Source organism: Varanus komodoensis, unplaced genomic scaffold (genome assembly GCF_004798865.1).
Source record: "Varanus komodoensis strain SLA01 unplaced genomic scaffold, ASM479886v1 scaffold69, whole genome shotgun sequence".
NCBI lineage: Eukaryota > Metazoa > Chordata > Lepidosauria > Squamata > Varanidae > Varanus > Varanus komodoensis.
The window spans coordinates 1,362,784-1,384,698 of NW_025336334.1; the positions used below are offsets into that span (position 1 = coordinate 1,362,784).

General features: G+C 40.2%; 1 protein-coding gene across 2 annotated transcripts; it reads left to right on the forward strand.

Annotated features, from left to right (window-relative positions):
- Positions 1–1,127: 1,127 nt before the first annotated feature.
- Positions 1,128–21,043, forward strand: SAMM50 (SAMM50 sorting and assembly machinery component). 2 transcript variants are annotated; one of them, XM_044450888.1, is made up of 16 exons: positions 1,128–1,326; positions 1,500–1,526; positions 3,585–3,695; positions 4,962–5,063; positions 6,056–6,143; positions 7,176–7,282; positions 8,513–8,643; positions 10,009–10,096; positions 10,659–10,787; positions 11,832–11,903; positions 12,165–12,251; positions 15,265–15,335; positions 17,572–17,639; positions 19,159–19,305; positions 19,514–19,655; positions 20,865–21,043. In XM_044450888.1, exons 1-16 carry the CDS (start codon positions 1,306–1,308, stop codon positions 20,908–20,910), a joined length of 1,437 nt encoding a protein of 478 aa, XP_044306823.1. In that variant the 5' UTR covers positions 1,128–1,305; the 3' UTR covers positions 20,911–21,043. The 2 variants fall into 2 exon arrangements, with proteins under 2 accessions (XP_044306823.1, XP_044306824.1); XM_044450889.1 differs by lacking the exon at positions 1,500–1,526 and having other exon boundaries at positions 1,129–1,326.
- Positions 21,044–21,915: the final 872 nt, after the last annotated feature.

Here is a 21,915-nt window from a genome sequence, read left to right on the forward strand (position 1 = left end):
AAACACCCCAAAAGTAATTGGCCAGAGAAAGGCCCCAAAAGTAGTTGCCCAGAGGAAGGCCACATAGTAAAAACACCACGGTTATACTGTCCCAGAAGGGAGGGGGGATAAGAACAAAATGAACTTTGTGTAACCCACAGCTAACACGCTAGCCTGACCTCGAATACAGTAATCAAAGGGACAGTGGAAACTGGTTCTAGCAGCCATGAAAGTTGCAAATGTGCAGGGAGTAAGAACATGGCAAGCCCGTATGAATCTCGAGCAGATAAGAAATAGACATGGGAAATGTCTGGTCCTTGACAGAAGAAAGGACTCTTTCTCCAGCACAGGAGGGGGTACATACATTGATGTATCGATGCATTAGATGTGTATTAGGTGACCTAGGGTATAAAACGCATGTACTGGGGTGCAAATTTTGAGACACTGCTTTGGGCTGAATGTCCCCTTTCATCTCCCTTTATTCTATAGTGCACTAGAATAAAGCTGATTTTGGCTCTAAGTTTCGTCTCAGGCTCTGTTTGGCTCGGGTCAGGGGTCCACCCGGGTTTGCCCCAGCTGTTGACTGGCTCAATCCGGTAACACTTGGAAAATTGGAAAACTTCCAAAATTAACAGTAGTTGTAGTTGTCGTAGGGGCCTCAGTACACTGCTTTGCCCGGGGCCCATTAAGGCGGCCCTTTAAATAAGACTAACCTTGGATGAAGCTCCACGGTCTCTACTGGCATTTGGCTGGGCCGTATTTGAAATGACAGAAAAGGAATTCTCACATGAAATATGATCCGACTCAAGGTAAGGCAAAAATGCCCTTGTTTGTTTGTGGGGATCGGGAGTACGTTACCAACCAATCATAGTGGCGTTAAAAATTAAATTCTAAATGTCTCTATCGATGTGTAACATTATTGATAAGCACGTCCTCTCTAGAAAGAAGACAACTACTATTCAAAGTGAACTCGTGAATCCCCTCTAACGAGATTATCTAACTTTTCGTAGCTCTGTCGTATTTTCCGGTAGCCTCGCTTTCGTGTCACGTCGCCCCTTTTCCATCTCTGGAGGCTCCCCCTGGCGTCTCGCCTCGTTCCTAGTAGGGCTGCGGCTCCTGCCAGGTTGTGGGACTCCGCCCTCGTTCGACCAATCACAGGCACTCAGAAGTCTCATTCGTGGCCGACGCTCCAGTCATGGCTGCCTCGTGGAGTTTCCGCCTCTGAGGCTCCTCTGGTGACCGCTTCGGACGCGCGCTTGTGTTGGCCGGCGACAGCTGCGCTTCTTCCTGTCCTTCTCTTCCTGTCGCTTGGCATCGTGCAAGGCCATGGGGACAGTGTACGCACGGGTAAGGAGCCTTGCTGTCCGCCCTCGCCTGGCTGGCTTGCTGGGAGGCGGTAGCGACCTTGGGCAGCATAGGAAGGAGGCAGGCTCAGAAAGGGCGCCCCTATGCATTCTTCTCGGGACTGTCAGCGTTCCTTCCGCGTGAAGGATAATCCTGTTTTTTCTCTTGCTTTTTAGAGCTGCCAGCCAAAACTCAGGCCTATGGTGAGTTTTCTGGCCAGGTGCAGAGTGTCTCCCATAAGGAGACGCGTCCTTACAAGTGTGCAGAGGCTTGTGTGAAGGGAATGTCTCTCTGCATGCCTGGAGGCTGTGGAATCTGGTGTTTGGACACATTATGTACCTAGTATGCCCATGGACTTACCACACTGTGTTGCCCGGGTGGGGACCTGAAAGAAGAGGACAGGCAACTGAGGGGAGAGGATTGCTTGCATGGTAACTGGGAGGTTGACAAACCCATAAGTACTTTTGATAAATAATTCTCCAGTATGGCATCAATTCCATGACTCTCTTGATGTGGTTACCAAGGTGTTCTGGCAGGATAGGCTACGGGTCTTCTACAAAGTCTTCCTGACCCACATGTGCACTGTAAACGGCTAGCATCTCTTTTTTACATTTTTGATCACATGAGTAATCCATAATAATTAGTGGATTATATCCATTTATGTACCTATCTATGTCTGTATACAGTAAGAATAAAAGCAAAATATGTACAAAAATGTGGAGCAAAAATGCTCAGAGCAGTAAAAGACGTCATGGCAAAAAGGCAGTATTCTGTTCTAGCAGTGGTGAATATATGTAAGTAGAAATTTGAAGATCCTTTATTCCAGTCAGATGTCTTAAATGAATAGCAGTGAGTGATGTAATGGGGCTATTCCAAGGGGAACTTTTAATAAGTTCAAATTCAAACACAAATAGTGGTGAATTGATCACTATGTTTTTTCACTGGGGACATGTTGAAAGGAATATAGAATCTGAAGAATTAGAAGATCTGTACAAATTCAGGCTTGCGTTAATTAGTCAAGAAGACAGATCAGACTAGTAACCACAAACATGAATTCGCACAAATCCCCAGCATGCAGTTTGTTTCTTTAAAAGTCATGTCTGTTCTGAAATGTTAGTGGCAGCCTTCCTTCAGGAAAGAAACCTAATGAACTACTTGTGAGCTATTTGTACTGTAATTCTTATATATACAGTGGTACCTTGGCTCACAAACGCCTCAGTTCATGACCAAATCGGGTTGTGAACAAAAATTTCATTAAAATTTTGACTCAGGTCTGAACCCCACATTGAGTGGTGACCGTGATCGCGGCCATCTCCCCACCCCCCCCAAGTGGGGAGATGGCCGTGATTGTGATGGGGGCGGGGGGGATGGCCGATTTCACGCCCGTCTTTCCTGCACGAGTACGCCTGTGATTGCGCACATATTTCCTGCATGAGCGCAACCATGATCTTGGCCATCCCCCCCCAGAGCACGATCACACCTGTCTTCCCCCGCAAGTGCACCCGCGTTCGTGCCCATCTCTCCCCCCAGCACGCCTGCGTTCGTGCCCATATCTCCCCCCCAGCACCCCCACATTCGCACCCGTCTCTCCCCCCAGCGCACCCGCATTTGCGCTCATCTCTCTCCCCCCCAGCGCGCCTGCATTCGTGCCTGCTTCTCCCCCTCAGCGCACCAGCGATCACGCCTGTCTCCCCCCCTGAGCATGCCTGGACGATGGGCACGTGCAGGGATGATTGTGGTCATGCTGAGGGGAGGGGGAATGGCCGCACTCATGCTCGGGGTGGGAGGGGAGATGGCCACAATCTTTGTTGTTCTTTGTCACTTTGCTTCACATTTTTCTGATTTAAAAAAAATAGTTACAGAACGGATTAACCTTATTTACATTGAACCTTATGGGGAAATTTAACTTGGCTCACGACCAATTTGGGTCACAACCAGAGTCCTGGAATGGATTAAGTTTGTGAGCCAAGGTAACACTGTACTGACAAAGTACAGTGGAAAATAAAAAGGCATAGTAAAACTTTTACATTGTATAAACTAATGAAATCATAGTAAACTATCACAATTGCCTATATGTGTAACAAAATGGCACAGTAAGCCATACATATAAATTATAATGAACATAATTTTACATGACAGCATCTTTACACAGTAAAGTAATTTAAAGGTAAATGTTTGAATATATTGAAAATGAAGGAAAGTTTTGATTTGGAACTGAATAATTTATTCAAGTAATAGAAATATTGATCTATTGTATTCAGAGCTTGGAGCCTCTTCCAATGAATGGTCCTGATTTTGGCACTATAGGGGAAGAAGCTGAACTAGTTGAAGTTGAACCTGAAACTAAACAGGAAATTCTTGAAAATAAAGATGTGAGTAACCCATTTGCCTTCAATTTAAATATCATAGAATTTGCTGCTTCCAAATCAGTGTTTGAGTTCTGGAAAAAAATATGAGTCCTTTCATGTTAAAAATTGTACAAATTTAGTCCAAGAAATTAAAATGTAAGTTCTTGTTGCTATGTTTGTTTATCAAAAGTTTAGTAATTACTCAATAAATAATTAGTATAAATAAGGGATAAGTTCAGCTCTTAGATCAAGAAGGAAGGGTACCATAAGCCTGACAACCCAGATGTTCTAGACCCAGTTCACAGAAAGACAGATGGAATGCTTTGAACATTCATACTGCCAGTTTATGCGCTAAGGCTACCACAGTGATTGATGATTCATTTAGTTATATTTATTTATTTATTTATTTATAGGCCACCCACTAATCCAGATGGGTTCTTTAGGTTGGTGCAATAAAATACCAATAAACAAGAATAAAATCAGTTAAAATTGCAATAAAAAATTAAAAATAAATATCACAATTACTTCCAGTAAGTAGAACAACAGATGTCAGAATAAATAGTAAATTTCAAGAGTGTTCTTGGAAGTATTCAGACAAAAGAAATGTCTTCCTTTTGGTGTCATCATTTTGGTGCCATCTTTTACTCTATTTTCTAAGCACCTCTAAGCACCAGGTTTTAATGGGCAGGTAGGTATATATGGGAGGAGATGGTCTTTTAGGTAGTCAGAAGGTATTTGCGATATGTGTTACACAGAAGTAATTTCTTAATGTTATTGGTGAAGAATTCTTCAGGTTTTGTGAATATATAAAGGAAAAAAATCAAGTTTAATATAGCAACAGTTCATTCACAAATCTAGTGTCAAAATCCTGCTGAATATAGATTCTTAAAATGTTTATTCATTATTTATTCGTTACTTGTTTTTTGGCGCCAGGCGAAGACCTTTTTATTCAAGCAGCATTTTAAATGTTAATATTATTGAATTTTTCTGGCCAGGACGGCTTATTTTATATTGTATATTTGTAATTTATTTTAATGTATATATTTTAAAATGTTATTTAACTTATTTGTTGTAAGCCGCCCCGAGGCTTCGGCGAATGGAGCGGCAGAAAAATGTTTTAATAAATAAATAATAAATAAATAAATGATAAAATGTTCTTTGAATTATGGCATAGCAATGCAAGCATTCATTAATTTTAATACTGCTGTATTTTCAGTCTATAAGAAATATTGACTGTCCTTAAATATTTTCCATGGTCATTATTTGGATAATAGTTGTTTGTATTGTTAGGTTGTGGTTCAGCATGTACACTTTGATGGACTTGGAAGGACAAAAGATGATATTATCATGTATGAAATTAGTGATGTTTTCAAGGCTAAAAACCTCATTGATGTGAGTATGAAATAAATAAGACATGATTTCTGAAACTCTCAAAAGCTTAAAAATATTATTAAATCTAAAATATGTTGCTATCCTTTAATTTAATAGAAAGAATGGGATAGGATTTCCAAAGGCCATTGCCAAAACTGTATTGGAAAATCTGCTGTGCTGGAGCAAGTATATATACTGTTAAAAGAAATAAGATATAAACAGATATTTAGGTGTATAAATTTAGAGTTTTGGTATCAAACTGCACCTGTGCTTACAGACTTAAACCCTGTTAATTGTCAATAGTTGCACTAATTATATCTATAGCATATTCTATATACAGGTGCTTGGATGCTAAACTGGTTTAAATGAGGACCATTCTGCGTACTGTTATTAGTGAAGCTACTACTTCATACCTGTTGTTTGATTACTTGAATCAAAGCTGCAAATTTTCTGCAGGTTATCACTAAATTATATAAAACATGCTTAATGTATGTGATAAACTAGTACAAATTATCTAGATTACCAGTGCGTTTTTTGCCACCTTCAAGATGTAGTTTTACATCTGATCATTGGGACTGGACTGGTAGATTGCCAAACTATATTTATATACAGGTATATTGCACAAGTCTAAGAAAAGGGGATGAAGTTTACACTTGGGTTCTTAACTATGTGCTCTAGATAAAATTTGGGGAATTGGATATATAATGTTTGATCTAGACTTAATCATGCTCAGCGTAGACCTATTGTAATGAGTGAGGCCCTTATAATTTCACTAATTTGAATGGGTCTCCTTTAAGTAAGAATAAGTCCAGATCCAACTCATAAAGTGTAATCTGAGAAAAATGAGTATTTCAAAGGAATTAAATCTAATCTTATGAAAATCTCCCAAAATATAGCTTTTGAATGAGTGATACCATGTGTATAAGAGTATGGTTTTGACAGATAACTGATGAAAATTTAGTCATTATGCTGTTGTGTTAAGATGCAAAGCTAAACTTTAAATATTTTTGAAGGTGATGAGAAAGTCACATGAAGCTCGTGAAAAGCTTCTCCGCTTGGGAATTTTTAGACAGGTGGATGTTCTAATTGATACATGTCAAGGTAATTATCAGTAAGCATTATTTGCTTTTCCATGTGTTTTAGAATAGAATCATAATATTTAGTGTATCTCATTTTCAGATTGGACAGACTGCTCCAAAGTTCTGTTATTTCTGTTATTTATTTCTGTTATTTGTACCAGCTGGTACGAGGTAGTTGAACTTGAAGCAAATAACCACTGATTCCTTACATAGTTTAAACACAAAAATATCAATCCATGTCACAGGCTGTATTTACTTTCTCCCCTCAAAGTGAATGGCTTTGTCTTATCAGGAGAAATAATATAGAGGATGCCATTGCTGACAGTATTGGTGTAAGTTCCTGCCCAATGGGTAGGATTGTCTGTGGAGACTGTTTTGTAGGTACTGCCACCAATAATGATGTGACAGGTGGCTACAGGGGAAGGAAACTTCTCTGTAGTATACGCTTGATTGTCATATGCCCCTTCCAGGGAGATCAGCCTGGCATTTTTTCTTTGTATATTTAGATGCCAACTTAAGAGTTTACTCTTCCATGGGGCATTTAATCTTTAATCAGTTGCTTAGATTATTTGTTTTACTGAGCTATTTAATGTTTTCTAAATTGTTAATGCTTAATGTTGTATTACTGATTCATAAGTCTTGCTGCCTGCTGCCATGTATGCTGTTAAACATACATTGAAGCTATGCAGAAAAAAGAAAAGATACTGTGAGAGGCTGAGGGGAGTTATGGCAAGATGCATAATGGGGATCTTTGCTTCTCTCTTGGTCTGTGATGTCAGCTTAAGTTTCCAATTTCACTGAGAGATGTCAAAATCGAACCTGTTTGTGCTACAGAATGACAACTATTACCATCAGCCTTGAGTATCTAAGTTCTATGAAGGAAATTTTTATGAATGTTGTATTTATTTATAGCCACTTTATTCTTTAAAATATTTTGAAGAATCTGTTTTACAGATACTGTTTCCCAACCATTAGGAAATTCAAACTCTCTGTGTGTACATATGGTTTAAAGCTGCGAACATTGTACTGTTTATTAACTTACTTGTGTATTTAGGAGATGATGCCCTTCCAAATGGTTTAGATGTAACATTTGAAGTAACTGAACTGAGAAGATTAACTGGAAGTTATAACACTATGGTTGGCAATAACGAAGGGAGCATGGTATGACCTGCTTAATTTCTGTAGTGTTGGTATGATATATGCCAGTTTAATCATATAAGGATACAATCCAGACCAGATGCTCATAATCCTCCAACCTTGGAGAATTACAGTCCTCCTGTCCAGGGCAGTCTTTGCCTCTTTGCAGGAATCAGCTTGACAGTCAATTTCAACTGGTGAACTACAGTGCTACAGTGGGGAGGGATGTCACAGGCTGTATTTTACTTTCTCCCCTCAAAGTGAATGGCTTTGTTTTATCAGGAGAAATAATATAGAGGATACCATTGCTGACACACTGACATATTTGGCTAAGGCACTGCCAAGATATATTGCACCTTGGCAATGCTGGTTTCCCCTCCTCACTGCCTTCCTGCTTGTGCACTTAGAATTTCTCTAAGGATGCATTTGCATTTGCAACTTGGAGAAACAGCTAGCACAGTTCTTTCCATGGCAGTTGTGAGGGAGGAAAGGGCACTTTGGAATACCCGCTCTGATGTGGGAGTGAGTTTCCATGCTTGGAACTGGGATTCCAAGTAATCTGATGGCCATTTGATACTGTCTGTCACCCACAGGATTGTAAGGGCTCAGTCCTGTGCCCTTCGTGTTTCAGGCATGGAGTGAAACTCTGGAACTTGGAGGCATCAAGCAAGACAGAGTGGCAGTGATCTTCACTGCTGCTGTGCCTCATGCCCCGTATTTCATCTAGATGGTTGTTCGTACTGCAGAGGGGGAAGGAAGGAGGCCATTTGGGTATGGTATAAGACATTGGCCCAGTTTTCTGCTCCCCCAACACACCACTTTTCCTCCTTTCTGAGGTCAATTTCCACCCTCAAGGAGTCAGTCACTGTGGTTCTTTCTACATTGGCTGCGGGGTGGGGGGACGTATAAGGAACTCCTATGAAGAATCACAGCTCTGAGGTTGGAGGATCTGGAAACTGGAACTCCAGACAATCCTATACGCCTCACCCCAGACAACACCAAGAGGCCATGGGATTTCCTTGGAGTGATTTTAATTAACTATGGCAAAACAAGCCTTTCTAATTCAAATGCATATACTTGTAGTGAATTTGATTAAATTCAAATTTCACTGTTTAAAAGTCAGAAAAAACCTACACATTTACAGGGATGATTCTATATGGTAGTAAAAGTAACATTTTGAACTAAATGTTAAATAAGTGTGCTGGTGCCAGAGCAGAGCTGTACATTTTTGGTGCTAATTTTGGCATATTTCAGGTACTTGGGCTCAAACTCCCTAATATCTTTGGACGTGCTGAGAAGGTGACATTTCAGTTCTCTTATGGCACAAAGGAAACTTCATATGGCCTGTCTTTCTTCAAACCACAGCCTGGTCACTTTGAAAGAAAGTAAGATACATTCAGAATATATAAAGGCTGCAATGCCATCTACATTTATTTAGAATTAGAACGGCAGTTCTAGATACACATTGTAGTATTACACTGAAGTCAGCTTTCATTATATAAACACTGACAAATATTTTAGGGAAGTTTGTTCTTTTACAACACCATCTCAAGGCAGTTTACAAAATTAGCATCCTAAAATATCTTGAATCTATAAAACTTTCATTACCTCTTACCTTCCTTGAATGGAATATTCCTTGGCAACTGCAGGCCTCAGCAGGCAGTTAATAACAGGTACTTGTATCTTTCAGAATGTATGGTTGCACTAGCAACTCAGGAGAGAAATCATGTATAAAGTCCTATCTTTGCTATTGCTGCCTCAACAGGGCTTTAGCAGCCACTGAGAAAATAGCTCCCTGGGAACATGTTACTCAGAATCAGGGCTGAATAGAAGATGTTAGTGCACAGAGAAGGCGTAATTTTCTTAAGTTCTTCCTCTGGATGCCTAAATGTAAAAACGTTTCATCAGACTGCATCATCCATACAACCTTTGGAAATCTACTTATGAAACTGTTTCTTAAATACCTGGCTTTAACCCAAGGGAATATTTGTACTTGAAGCATGGTCACCCACTCAAGTACTTTTCACATGTATGGGTCCATGGTCATGATTCCATACCCTGTGAATCATATTGGAGTTTGTTCTGCAGTAAATAGATTATATTGGAGTTTGTTCTGCAGTAAAAAGTTTCTTTTAAGAATCTTTTCCTGTCTTTGGTGGACTTTTGAGGATATGAGTGGCTGACTTACTATCTAGTTGCTATCTCCCGTTATCGACTAAGGCAAGTGCAGTCTGATTCTGTTCTAAAGACTTCAAAGGAAATCCAGCGTGATAACAGCACTCTACGCATGCATGCATACACACATTTCATGCCTTGCCACCTGAACTATGTGTTGATAAAGCTTCAACCATTTTTCTCATGTCTTTTGCATAAAACATAATTTTAAGATGAAAAGGAAAATGTGTTGCCGTATCTTAAGTTTCTTTATGCTGATATTTACCTATTGCTTTCCTGGCACATTTCACATTTGTGCCCAATAGGAGTGAAGGAGTGTCCTTTTAGCACAGTATTTTAGAGCCAATTTAGGACTTTAGAGTCTAGGATCAGTGTAAGCTTATAGTTTTTCCATCAATAGTAAGGATTATGTAATGCCAAACAAAACGCCAAGTTTTATCTTGCCAAGTTCAGTATAGGATGCTATTTTAGCCACCGTGGCAAAAGTTAAAACAGTTCTATAAGTTTGAGATTTCAAGTGTGCCTTCCAGATTTTGGTATGGTGTAATAAATGTTAATATTATGTTTATTTTTAGCTTTTCTCTCAATCTGTATAAAGTAACTGGACAGTTTCCTTGGAGTTCTCTTCGTGAAACAGACAGAGGGATATCAGCAGATATCAATGTAGGTAAAATAGCATTGCTTACTTATTGTTGGGCAGTAAAGCGATCTGGTCATCAGTGGAAACAACAGCTGTCTGGCAACTGTTCCCACCCCACACATCTCACAAAACGTTATCTCCCTTGAAGATATTTTTTCTAGGCCAGTAACAGAGAACTCTGAGAAAAGGAGTACTCTGCTGGCCAGGCTAGACCTACCCTTCTCTCCCCCCTCCTCCCCTCCTTTCCCTTCTCTTCCCTAAAATGGGAAGGTGTTTGAGCAGACCCTGCTGCTGCATTACAACAAATTAGGGCAAAGCGGCCGGAATAGAAAATAGTGGGATTTTTTTTCCATCTAACAGATACAGTCAGTGATTTCTTCCCCACTCTTTGTTGTTGTAACACCATTGCCTCCTGGAATCAACAAGTCCTGTGTTGCCATTTATTGCCACAGAAACATATGTTCCTGTGGTAATAAATGTCATGCTTCAGTGCACCTTGCCTGCTCTCCATAAAGAAGTAAATGTAAAATGATGGAATTGTGCAACATCCTTTTCTGAGTAACAGCTAAAATGATTCCTTTATAGTTTCCAGTATGGAAAACCAACCACACACTAAAATGGGAAGGTGTCTGGAGAGAACTTGGCTGTCTTGCAAGAACTGCATCATTTTCTGTTCGAGAAGAAAGTGGACACTCACTCAAGTCTTCTGTATCTGTAAGATGCTGTGATTTTTAATATGATGTTTAATTAATGTAAGTACTGCTGACTTGTCCCAGACCAATAATGCTAATTGAGGTAATGTGTTTGGTGCTAAAATAACTTATTATGATGGCTTTGTCCATTATTGCCTAATATATAGTCACTAGGTTTTGCAAAGTTATGGGGACATTTAACTGTTTTGCACTGAATTCTGTAAGAGAGTGCCCTTTTCCTCATAACAGTCTCTATACTTTCTATATCAGGAAGAACATCTTTCTTCATTTGCCAAGGCAGAAATAATGTTGCAGTGGTTGGCAGTTTCACTAGAATCTATGGAGTTGTAACTGGAAAAACAAATACCCCCTGTGCAGTTTTGCATATGGATGCATACTTGCAGCAGTCTTCATAAGTCACTCTGCATGTGGAATCAAATAATTGGATTTAGTCATATTTTCCTTATAATTGGCAGTTACATGTTGAAGTTTCCAGTATTTGTTGTTGATCTACAGTTCAATACATCTTAGAATAAAATGCTGGTCAGCATTGTAGTGTGGGGGTTGGAGTGTTGGACTGGGGACCTGGGAGATCCAGGTACTAGATTCTAGTCTTCCATTAAGTTTATTGAGTGACTTTGGTCCAGTCACTCACCTAGGCTAACCTACCTCACAGGGTTGTTGTTATGAGGATAAAATAAAGCCATGTAAGCTGCCTTGGATTCATCACAATGGGAGAAGGGAAAGCTTTAAATGCAATATAACAATAATAAGAAAGAATACTGCATTCTTCCGAAGATTACAGCATCATTTTTATTGAAGTATTTTGACATGTCAAAGAGTTCTATAGAATGGTTTCTGTGATGACAAATTATATTGGAAACTGAGTAGTTTTTTTCTGCCTGTTATAAGTTAGTATGTAACTTTTTAAAATGTTCCATTGATTGAGCCTTCCTTATAAAACTTCCTATGTGTTTTTTCTTTTCTTTTCTTTTCTTTTCTTTTCTTTTCTTTTCTTTTCTTTTCTCCCCCCCCCCATTTATTTATTTATTTGGGTTTGCTGTAGCATGCTATGGTCATTGATTCTCGAACCTCTTCAATCATGCCCAAACGAGGTGCTTTGCTGAAAATAAATCAGGTATTATTATTTGGTACAATCTGTTAATTGTGTAGTGTGTCTAGATTATATAACATATACTGTGTCCCAAGGAAATATTCTGCACGGTTGATCTGCCTTTCAAATCATTTTTGAATCACTATTTGGTTTTAGCTATGGTAACAGACACACTAGAAGACATTAGATTAATTCTGTGGAGGGGTGTAAAATATGCACTTCTGTACATCCAGTTTTATATCTGAAATATTCAAAGAAAGATTCTGTCTGGGCTTTTTATTTTAGGAGCTGGCTGGTTATATAGGTGGTGATGTGAGATTTCTAAAAGAGGACTTTGAACTTCAATTGAATAAGCAGCTCCTGTGGGATTCAGTAAGTACTTGCATACCAGCAACTTGCATAATTGCAACAGGTACTACTGTGTACTGGATCAATTATCACTATTACTATCATTATTATTGTTTTCATTTCTTTACTGCCCAATTGCCAAGCTTTTTGGGTGGTTCATAACAATTCAGCTGTGTAAGTAAAATAATAAAAATGGATACAATACAAATACAATAACATGCAGTGCAAAATTCTAGTATGCAAAATTTAAAGCAATATTAAAAACTCATGCCATTAAAAGCCTGCAAGTAGAGGGCTGTTTTAACTTATCCTCAAAAAGGTGAGCATATTGGCTGACCTCAGTGGGGAATTATTTCCAAAATTGTGGGGGCACCACTGAGAAGGCCTTACTCATTGATGCTTCCTTCCAGACCTCTCTTGGAGGTTGTAGTCAGAGGAATATCTCAGATGCATATCATAATGCCTGGCTAGATTGAGGACAGGAACAGTGTTCCAGCAGGAATTGTTTTCCCAAGTAGTGACATCTTAAGTTATGCCAACTAGTCTGATACCCACTCCACTAAGATTTTTTCTCCATCTGCAGTGAAATCATTTTCTATTTTGTTCCATCACTCTTGGCTTTGCGGTATACCTGACAGGTTACACCCGAGAGTACTTAGAGAGTTGGCAGGGGTTCTCTCATGCCCGCTGGCCTCCACTTTTGAGGCCTTGTGGAGAACGGGTGAAGTTCCAGAGGACTGGAGGGTGGCATCAGTGGTCCCAATTTTCAAAAAGGGACATGGGGAATTACAGACCTGTTAGCTTTACGTCCATTGTAGGAAAAACAATGGAAAGGCTCATAATAGAGAGAGATCTAGCAATGCTAGATAGGAAAGGGAGGTTGGCAGCCACACAATATGGCTTCTGCAAAAACAGGTCCTACCAGACAAACCTTGTGAAATTCTATGACAAGGTTTTGAGATGACTAGATGGAGGAGATGCAGTGGATGTGGTTTACCTGGATTTCAGCAAGACCTTTGACAAAGTGCCCCATGATATCCTGGTGGAGAAACTGAGGAGTTTTGGGATACACCAAAGCACTGTCCAGTGGATTAGGGCATGGCTGACTGACCGAAAGCATTAGTGAGGAATCCTCAGGATGGTGGCCAGTGACAAGTGGGGTCCCCCAGGGCTCTGTCCTTGGGCCGATCCTGTTTAATCTTTTCATAAATGACATGGAAGAAGGGGTGAACAGTCTGCTGATCCAATTCACAGACGATACTAAAACTGGAGCAGTGGCCACAACTGAGCAGCAGGTGCTCCAGATCCAAAAGGATCTGGACAGACTATGGAAGTGGGCAGGAAACAACAGGATGGCGTTCAATGTGGATAAGTGCAAGATCTTGCACTTGGGGCATAGGAAGAGGTGTCATAAGTACAGGCCAGGGGACAAGTGGCTGGAGAGCAGCACTTGTGAAAGGGACCTTGGGGTACTGGTTGACTGCAGGCTAAACATGAGTCACCAGTGTGATGCAGTGGTCAAGAGGGCGAACGCCACCCTTGGTTGCATAGCCAGAAGTGTGGCTTCTAGATCGAGAGAGGTGTCGCTACCACTCTGTGCAACTCTGGTGTGCCCACAACTGGAGTATTGCGCTCAGTTCTGGGCCCCTTGTTACAGGAAGGATATTTTCAGGTTATAGTCAGTGCAGCATAGGGCCACAGGGTTGGTGGCTGGTTTGCAGGGGATGGGGTATGAGGTGAGACTGAGGGAACTGGGTCTCTTCAGCCTGGAGAAGAGGAGACTCAGAGGGGATATGTTGGTGACATACAGGTATGTGAGGAGATGTCACATGGAGATGGGTAGAGATCTCCCTTGCAGAGGAAGGCAGGACGCGCTCCAATGGAGCAAAGTTCAGGGAACCAAGGTTCCATTTAGATGCCAGGAAGCACTTCCTGACAGTCAGGACCCCGAGGGTGTGGAATCGGCTTCCACAAGAGGTTGTTGAGGCCTCATCAGTGAGGGTGTTCAAAGATAGGCTGGACATGCACATGGTGGGCATGTCATGAGCGGAGCCGGCTGGAGCCGGGGGGTCAGACTAGATGGCCCAGGAGACCCCTTCTGACTTGCTCTGTTTCTATGTATACCAGAGCTGTATGAGCTCTCCTACAGAGTGGGCACCCAGGAGTGATCATGACAAATGCCCAGTTAATCTCTTTTCCCAAGATCAAGCAGGGTTTTGACAGGACTGCCAGCTATGTCACAGTCACTTTTAAAACTGTACCAAATGTGGAAGATAATCTTAGATTTCTTTTGTTTTTGTTTTGCTTTGAGTTACACATGGGTTCGTTGCAGCTTTCAGTAGTTCAGCGTGAAATCAGTTCAGCATTTGTGCTAGAAATCCACAAAGGCTGGAGAGTGCATTTGCCCAAGAGTGGAAGTGCAGGTGTAAGGATTGTTTTTCCTCAGAATCTATGGGTATGTCATACGTGCAAATCCAAAAAACATGAAACTAGCTAGGTTGTGTGAACCTGAGAAGACTTTGGACTTGATTTTCTTGGACAACAAACCCTCATGGCACATGGCAAACGGCTTTTGAAATCAGACCATTTTTATGATAGAGCATGGAAATTTGCTGCTTTGGTGGAGTGGTGCAGAGGTGAATATTCTAGCGGGCATAGCTTAGCTCTTTACATGAGACTAAGTAGCTCTTTGGAACTGTTAAGAATTTGCAGTATAATGTATAAAAAATGTGTATTTATTGTGGATTTTTAAAAAAATGAAATGGAGGTTGTTTTTCATACTTCTGTCTTATAAAAGAATTTGGGATAAGTTGTTGAAGGGGTTGGAGCCAGAGGATGTACTAGCATGCTGTCTTTTGGCTACCCTCTTCCTTTCACAAGTTATGCATGCGGTGAAATTGATTTCTCACACTAGAAATTTTAGGAGGAAAAGGCGGATTGGCAGTAACAAAGAGGATGCCTTTCAGTCAAGTTGGTGTTTATTTGAATCTGAATAGTTATCAATATATATTTAAAGAAAGAATATGTTTCTTTAAAGGTTTTCTCTGCTTCTCTGTGGGGTGGAATGTTGGTTCCTATTGGAGACAAACCTTCCAGTATTGCTGATAGGTAAGTAATTCCATTTGCTTTGCTTTGCTTTCCATTTTCCTCTATATTTTCCTTATTTTTGCACATTGACTTACTGGATGCATCTCTTTCATCAAGGGGAAAAAACAGTTATCTATTCCACAGTTGACCTCTTCAGCCAAAGTTCCCTGAAAAAACTGTTTCACCAATAAATATTACTGGCTTTGCATTGTAGATCACTATATGTTAGCCCAATGTTCTTTAAATTAGCAATACTGTCAGTTGCATATTGTCCAAGCTCCTTGTTCTCAGTCACTAATTTGTATCATTTGGTGGCTACCACTATTGGAGTAGCAATATGCTTTAGATGGATCATTTATCTGATGCAGCATCCAAGTTCTCACATTTCAGCACAGGATTTAGGAGCCATAACTCTTATGCAGTACCCCAGAAACACCATAAACATGGCATCTGGATGAGATTGCAGCAAATCCATGGGTTTAAATGATGATTTTGCTTCAGGCATTTCATTTTCCCAGCAATAAAAGTTGTGTCAATGAAGAGTCAACAGAGACTTAGGTGGAATTAACATTCATGTGGTTATTGAAATAGCTTGGACCACTTACACTGTAATCTGGCTGAGGTAATGGGCTGGATGAGAGCCAATAAACTGAGACTCAATCCTGATAAGATGGAGGTCCTTTTGGTGGGTGGTTTGGGTTTTCAGGTGAGTGATTTTGGCCCTGTCCTGGACAGGGTTGCACTCCCTCTAAAGGACAGGGTCCACAGCTTGGGAGTGCTCGACCTAGAGCTGTCCCTGGAGGCCAAGGTGGTGGCGGCGATGAGGAGAGCTTCCGCTTCAGCTCATCCACCAGCTGTGTCCTTACCTGGATGAGCAATGCCTATCAATGGTGACACATGCTCTGGTAACTTCCCGACTGGATTATTGCAACGCACTCTACGTGGGGCTGCTCTTGAAAATGGTCCGAATACTTCAGTTGGTACAAAATAGAGCTGCCAGATTGCTGACGGGGGCTGATCGTTATTCTCATATAACACTGGTCCTCTACCAGCTACACTGGCTTCCGATTGAAGTCCGGGCCCAGTTTAAGCTGCTAGTGCTAACCTATAAAGCCCTAAACAGTTTAGGTCCAGAATACCTGAAGGATCGCCTCCTTCCCTACATGCCCTCATGCCCCTTAAGATCAGCAGGGGAGGCCTTGCTCCTGGAACCCTCATTGAAGGAAGTACGGAGGGTGTCTACCTGGAGGAGAGCCTTCTCCGCAGTGGCACCCAGACTATGGAATGTGCTCCCGAGAGAGGTCTGCCTGGCGCCGACGTTATACTCCTTCTGGCGCCAGGTAAAGACCTTTTTATTTAACCATCATTTTAACAATTAAGAGTTTTAGATGTTTTAAGATTTTTTTGTTTTCACAGTCGCACTTCCTATTTTATTTTTCCTTTCTTATTTTTTAGTTTATAATGTTCAATTTTAGATGTTTTAATAAGTGTGGTTTTATTATTGTATTTTTGGAATTTTATATTATGTAAGCTGTCCTGAGCGCTTGTGCAGAAGGACGGGATACAAATGCTTGTAATAAAGAAACACAAACAAACAAATGGCTTAGGACCAGGATTCCTGAAGGAACGTCCCTTCCTTATATGCCCCCATGCCCCTTAAGATTGGCAGGAGAGGCCCTGCTCTGGGAAACCTCCCTGGAGTAGATAAAGAGGGTTTCTACCTGGAGGAGGGCCTTCTCTGCAGTGGTGCCCAGATTGTGGAATGAACTCCCCAGAGAGGTTTGCCTGGCACCAACTTTATACTCCTTTCAGCGCCAGGTAAAAATCTTTCTATTCACCCATCATTTTAAGCATTAAGGGATTTTAAATGGTTTTAACATCAACAGTTGCATTTCATTTTGTTTTTGTTTCCTTGGGGTTATGAAAGCTATTTAGCATTTTGTTATTTATTGCCTTAATTATTGTAATTATTACTGTTTTATTGTAATTACTATTGTTTTAATTATTGTAAGCCATCCTGGGATGTTTTTTCGTATTGGATGAGGTAAAAATGTTTTAAATAAAATAAATAATCTGATAACCCATTACCTGGGAGTAAATCTGATTGACATCAATGGCATCTACTTTTGAGTAAGCATAGGAATGTACTGCATGCTCAATAAACTCATCTGATTTAGAAACATATGTAAGATTATCCTTTATCAGTTTCAAACTTTGCTCAAATATTTTGCTGCATGTCATGATGGATCTCTTCTAGATTTTATCTTGGTGGACCAACAAGTGTGCGTGGATTCAGTATGTACAGCATTGGACCGCAGAGTGAAGGTAAGGGAATGTTTTGAGGCTGATTGCATTGCTGCAGTAGTGTTACCAGGATCCAGAGAATGATCTAAGTATGTTTAATGCTGTTAAATTATTAGATTTATGCAGATCTCCTCCTGATAAATGTTTGGATGGAATATTGATTGGAAGTCCCATGTAAGCCATTCTAACTTCTCTGAAGGAAGAATGGAATGTTAAGTATAGAACAGATGCCAAAGTGCTATTTTAGGTAAGCCTATTAGGATTTTAGAATGCTTTAACTGAAGAGCACATCTCCATGCTGCATCAGAAATTACTTTTGAAAGCAACCCCACCCTCCAAAAAAGTGAATTATGCATCATGGGATGGGAATGGGTGGGTTGCTGATTTTGGCAAGGGATGCTTCAGATTTCTTCTGGTGTATAGAACTAGATCCATTACAAATTACATTTGTAAGTAGTTTCACCATTTTAGCTAAACCATTTTATTACAGCTGAATGAAACAGTAGAGTAGCTTCAAACCAGTTACTTGGAGTCATGGATATTATAATAAAAGGAAAAAAGTGGCATACATTAGATGCAAAATAGGATTTCAGTCTTTTGTTGTCAAACTGCTTATATACTGAGTTTTTTATTATTGATTACATTACATTGCTCAGGCAGCTTATATGGTCCTCCTCTACTCCATTTTATCCTCACACCAAGAAGTCTGTGAGGTAGATTAGGCTGAGAATGAGTGACTGGCCCAAAATTACCCAGTGCGCTTCATGGCCTAGTGGAGACTAGATACCACATTTCCCAGCTCCCCAGTCCAACATTCTAACTAGCGCACCATGCTGGCCAGACATAACACATTTAATGCCTTAACGGTGGTGTGTGTTTAGCCATTTTTATATTAGGTGTTCTTAGTTTTAATAACTCTGTAAGTATCCCTATTGGTTAATGGCAGCGGGCTATAGGATTGCATGCTCTCCCCAGCACCTTCTCCTTTCCAAATTATGTCCTGTCCCCGCAGTTCTGATCCTGCTAGCCTTAATCAAGGGAAGCTCTATTAGTTACTAAGCTGTGTTGTTGTTGACATGCAAAGTCTTAAACAACTTGGCACCAGGATATTGCCTTCTCTAATATATACCCAGTCAACCCTTGATATCTTCTGAGGAGACCCAACTGGTCATTCCTATAACTAATGGCCAGGCAATGGCACAAAAACAGACTTTCCCAGTAGTGACATCTGCACCTTGGAATGTTTGAGAGCCAGAAATGAAGGTAAACTCTAAATGCCTCTTGAAACAGGCATTTCAGAACCATATTGTAGGCTGTTGTTACATACAGTAAGTGCTTGGTAGGCACCACCTGAAGTAGTCTGTTGCATTGTTTGAAAATATTACCCATTAAGAACTTATGACATAGGAATTCAACTTAATATAAATTTAAAAGGATTGAGAATCCCTCTTCCCAAAATTTCTTTTAAATTTTCTTATTTTGAAATTTGTCCTTTGAATGTCTAATATGGTTAATATTTCATACCACTTTCCTCTTCTAGGTGATTACCTGGGAGGTGAAGCTTATTGGGCTGGAGGTCTACATATGTACACTCCTCTCCCTTTTCGGCCAGGTCGAGGGGGATTTGGAGATCTTTTTCGAACACACTTTTTTCTCAATGCTGGCAATCTCTGTAACCTTAACTATGGTAAGAAGGAAATAGAACAAAGATCCATGCTACTTTGATTTTTTGAAATACTCGGTACAACTGATTTATGTAGAGCAAAATTATGCTTTTGAAGTTGAGTGTGTTAAATACTTTAGCTCCATTTACCTAGAAAAAAGCATAGACTACTGACCATGAAAATTTCTGTGGATTGTGTTCCCATTCTCTTTGGCTTCTTTTTCCTTCTAAGGTGAAGGTCCTAAGGCTCATCTTCGTAAACTAGCAGAGTGTATCCGATGGTCTTATGGTGCTGGAATTGTTCTCAGGCTTGGAAACATTGCTAGATTAGAACTCAACTATTGTATCCCTATGGGAGTACAAATTGGGGACAGGTATGCAAGGGTATTTTTATTTTAAATTTCTTCATTGTCTTTCTATCCAAAATATTTTATTTTATTAACTGTTATTCAAGATTTTTTAAAACTTATCAAAAAAATCTATTATATATTTGTTAGAGTGCCTCCTTCCCAAATATCCCTGATTATTCAAAACAACAACTCCCCCTGTATCCCTAATTATTCAAAGTCCAGAGACCTGCAGAACAGGGGGAAGGGGACTAAAACAATTCAGATTTTCTGCCTGAAATTTGTGGCATCCCTGGAGAGAGTAGAATTGTGATACCATAATAGAAAATGCTATTTTCCTTATACTTCCTACAGAAGTAGGAAGATATAAGGAAAATAGCAAAGAATATAATGGATTTTTTGATACTTCCTACAGAAGTAGGAAGATAGGTTTATCTGCCTATCTTAGGCACACTGGCTCATGTTGAGGCTGCATAAATTATTATAAAGAACACTTTGAATTATGCTTAGAATCAAACTAATAACCAGTTCAGCTGGGCAAGAAAAGGTGTGTTATGCTTCCTGTCCCAACTCAAGGCAGGCAGTGATATTTGGAACTAGTTTCCAAGCACTGGGGCAGTCCCCTCTAGAGTACACGGCACTAATCATTTCATGAAAGAACCAAGGAATGAACTGACACTTATCTCAAGTTCCTTGTTGTCTGAAAAGGGGATGCTGTTAACATTAAATTATAATGGATTTTAAAAAGCACTGTTAGCCACAGCTGTCTCCTGGGAATCAAAGATATGTAATCGCACCTCTTCTAAACTATCACCTCTTACTCAGTGTGGATTTGGCTTCAGTTTGCTAGCTCTCCTCCAATATACAGGCACAGTTTTGGAAATGTCAGTGATAAAAAGAGGTCAAAATGAAAAATAGAATTGTTTGCAATGTATTTTAATAGGCTCTCATCTGATTCTTAAGCTTAATGATGAAGAAAATTTATAGCACATACCTGTGCTTATTTATGCAGTAGTAAATTCCCCTGTGTTTAATGGAGCTCCTCCCAAATGTGTGTTCATGATGTTAACCTGGCTTTGTAATTTACCAGTAGCTGCATAATGCTATGAAGTGAAACAACTAGGCAAAATATTGGGCTTGAATATTTTTTAAAGATAAGTTTTTACAATTTGTGAAGTATTTTCTTCAGCTAAAATTATATGAAGAATACTGTAATTATCTACTTTGTTCTTCCAGAATATGTGATGGAGTTCAGTTTGGAGCTGGAATACGATTCCTGTAATGTCAGAATCATTTCACAGTGCTGGCCCCAAAAGAACTCATGGATTCAAGTACAGAACAGTGATGTCCCAGATAATATTGAAGGAGATATGTATAAGGGACAAACTTCAATAAAGAAAATTGTTAAAAAGGAACATTCTTTATGGGATATTGCATTCTTGCTTTTTATCAAGGTAGAAGGATCCCTTGTGTGGTTGTCAAGTCAGGACTCAAAACACACACACCACCCATGTGTACCCAAACTTTAAATCACAAGTCTGAGACTCAGAAACTTCAGGTGGAATGAAACACCTCTTTAAAAGGCAGGCATCCTATGCAGAGCAGGAGGGGCACAGGGATGGGGGTGCCTTAGTCTTTTTCTGCTCTGTGAAGCAGCTGAACGGTTTAGTTTGACTGCCTAACTATGGCAGTCTGAAGGAGGAAAGGAGGTTGAGGAGCTGCTAGGATAAGGCATATCTTGGCAGCTCTGCTGCCCTCCTTTTCTGCCTCCTGTAATGCTCATTAAGCCCCTTCTCTGAGGTTGCTTTTGAGACCTTAGAAAAGCAGCCAGTGCATTTGTTTCGACATCAGCTGGGGGAGGAGGAGAAGGATCCAAGTGTGAACCTCCAGCTCAAAGTCAGAGCAATTTTCTAACCTTGGAGCAAGGAATCCAAAAAATCTTATTGCCATCTAAACGTTGTCTAGTAGCCATAGGATTGCTATCTTAGTGTGTTGGATTTAACCTTCAAAAGCCTTAAATGCTTGGGTCTCACCTTTGGTGATATCATTATACTACATTTATAGCCCACTTTTCTTCCTCTTGCAAGAAACCCAAGGCAGCTTACATGATTCTCTTCCTCTCCATTTTATCCTCACAATAACAACTTGTGGGGTAGGTTAAGCTTAGAATGCACGCCTGGCCCAAAATTAGCCAGTGAGCTTCATGCCTGAGTCCAGCACTCTATAGCACTATGGCACACTGACTCTCCATGATGACTCCTTCCTAAACTTTCTGGCTGTAGCTGTA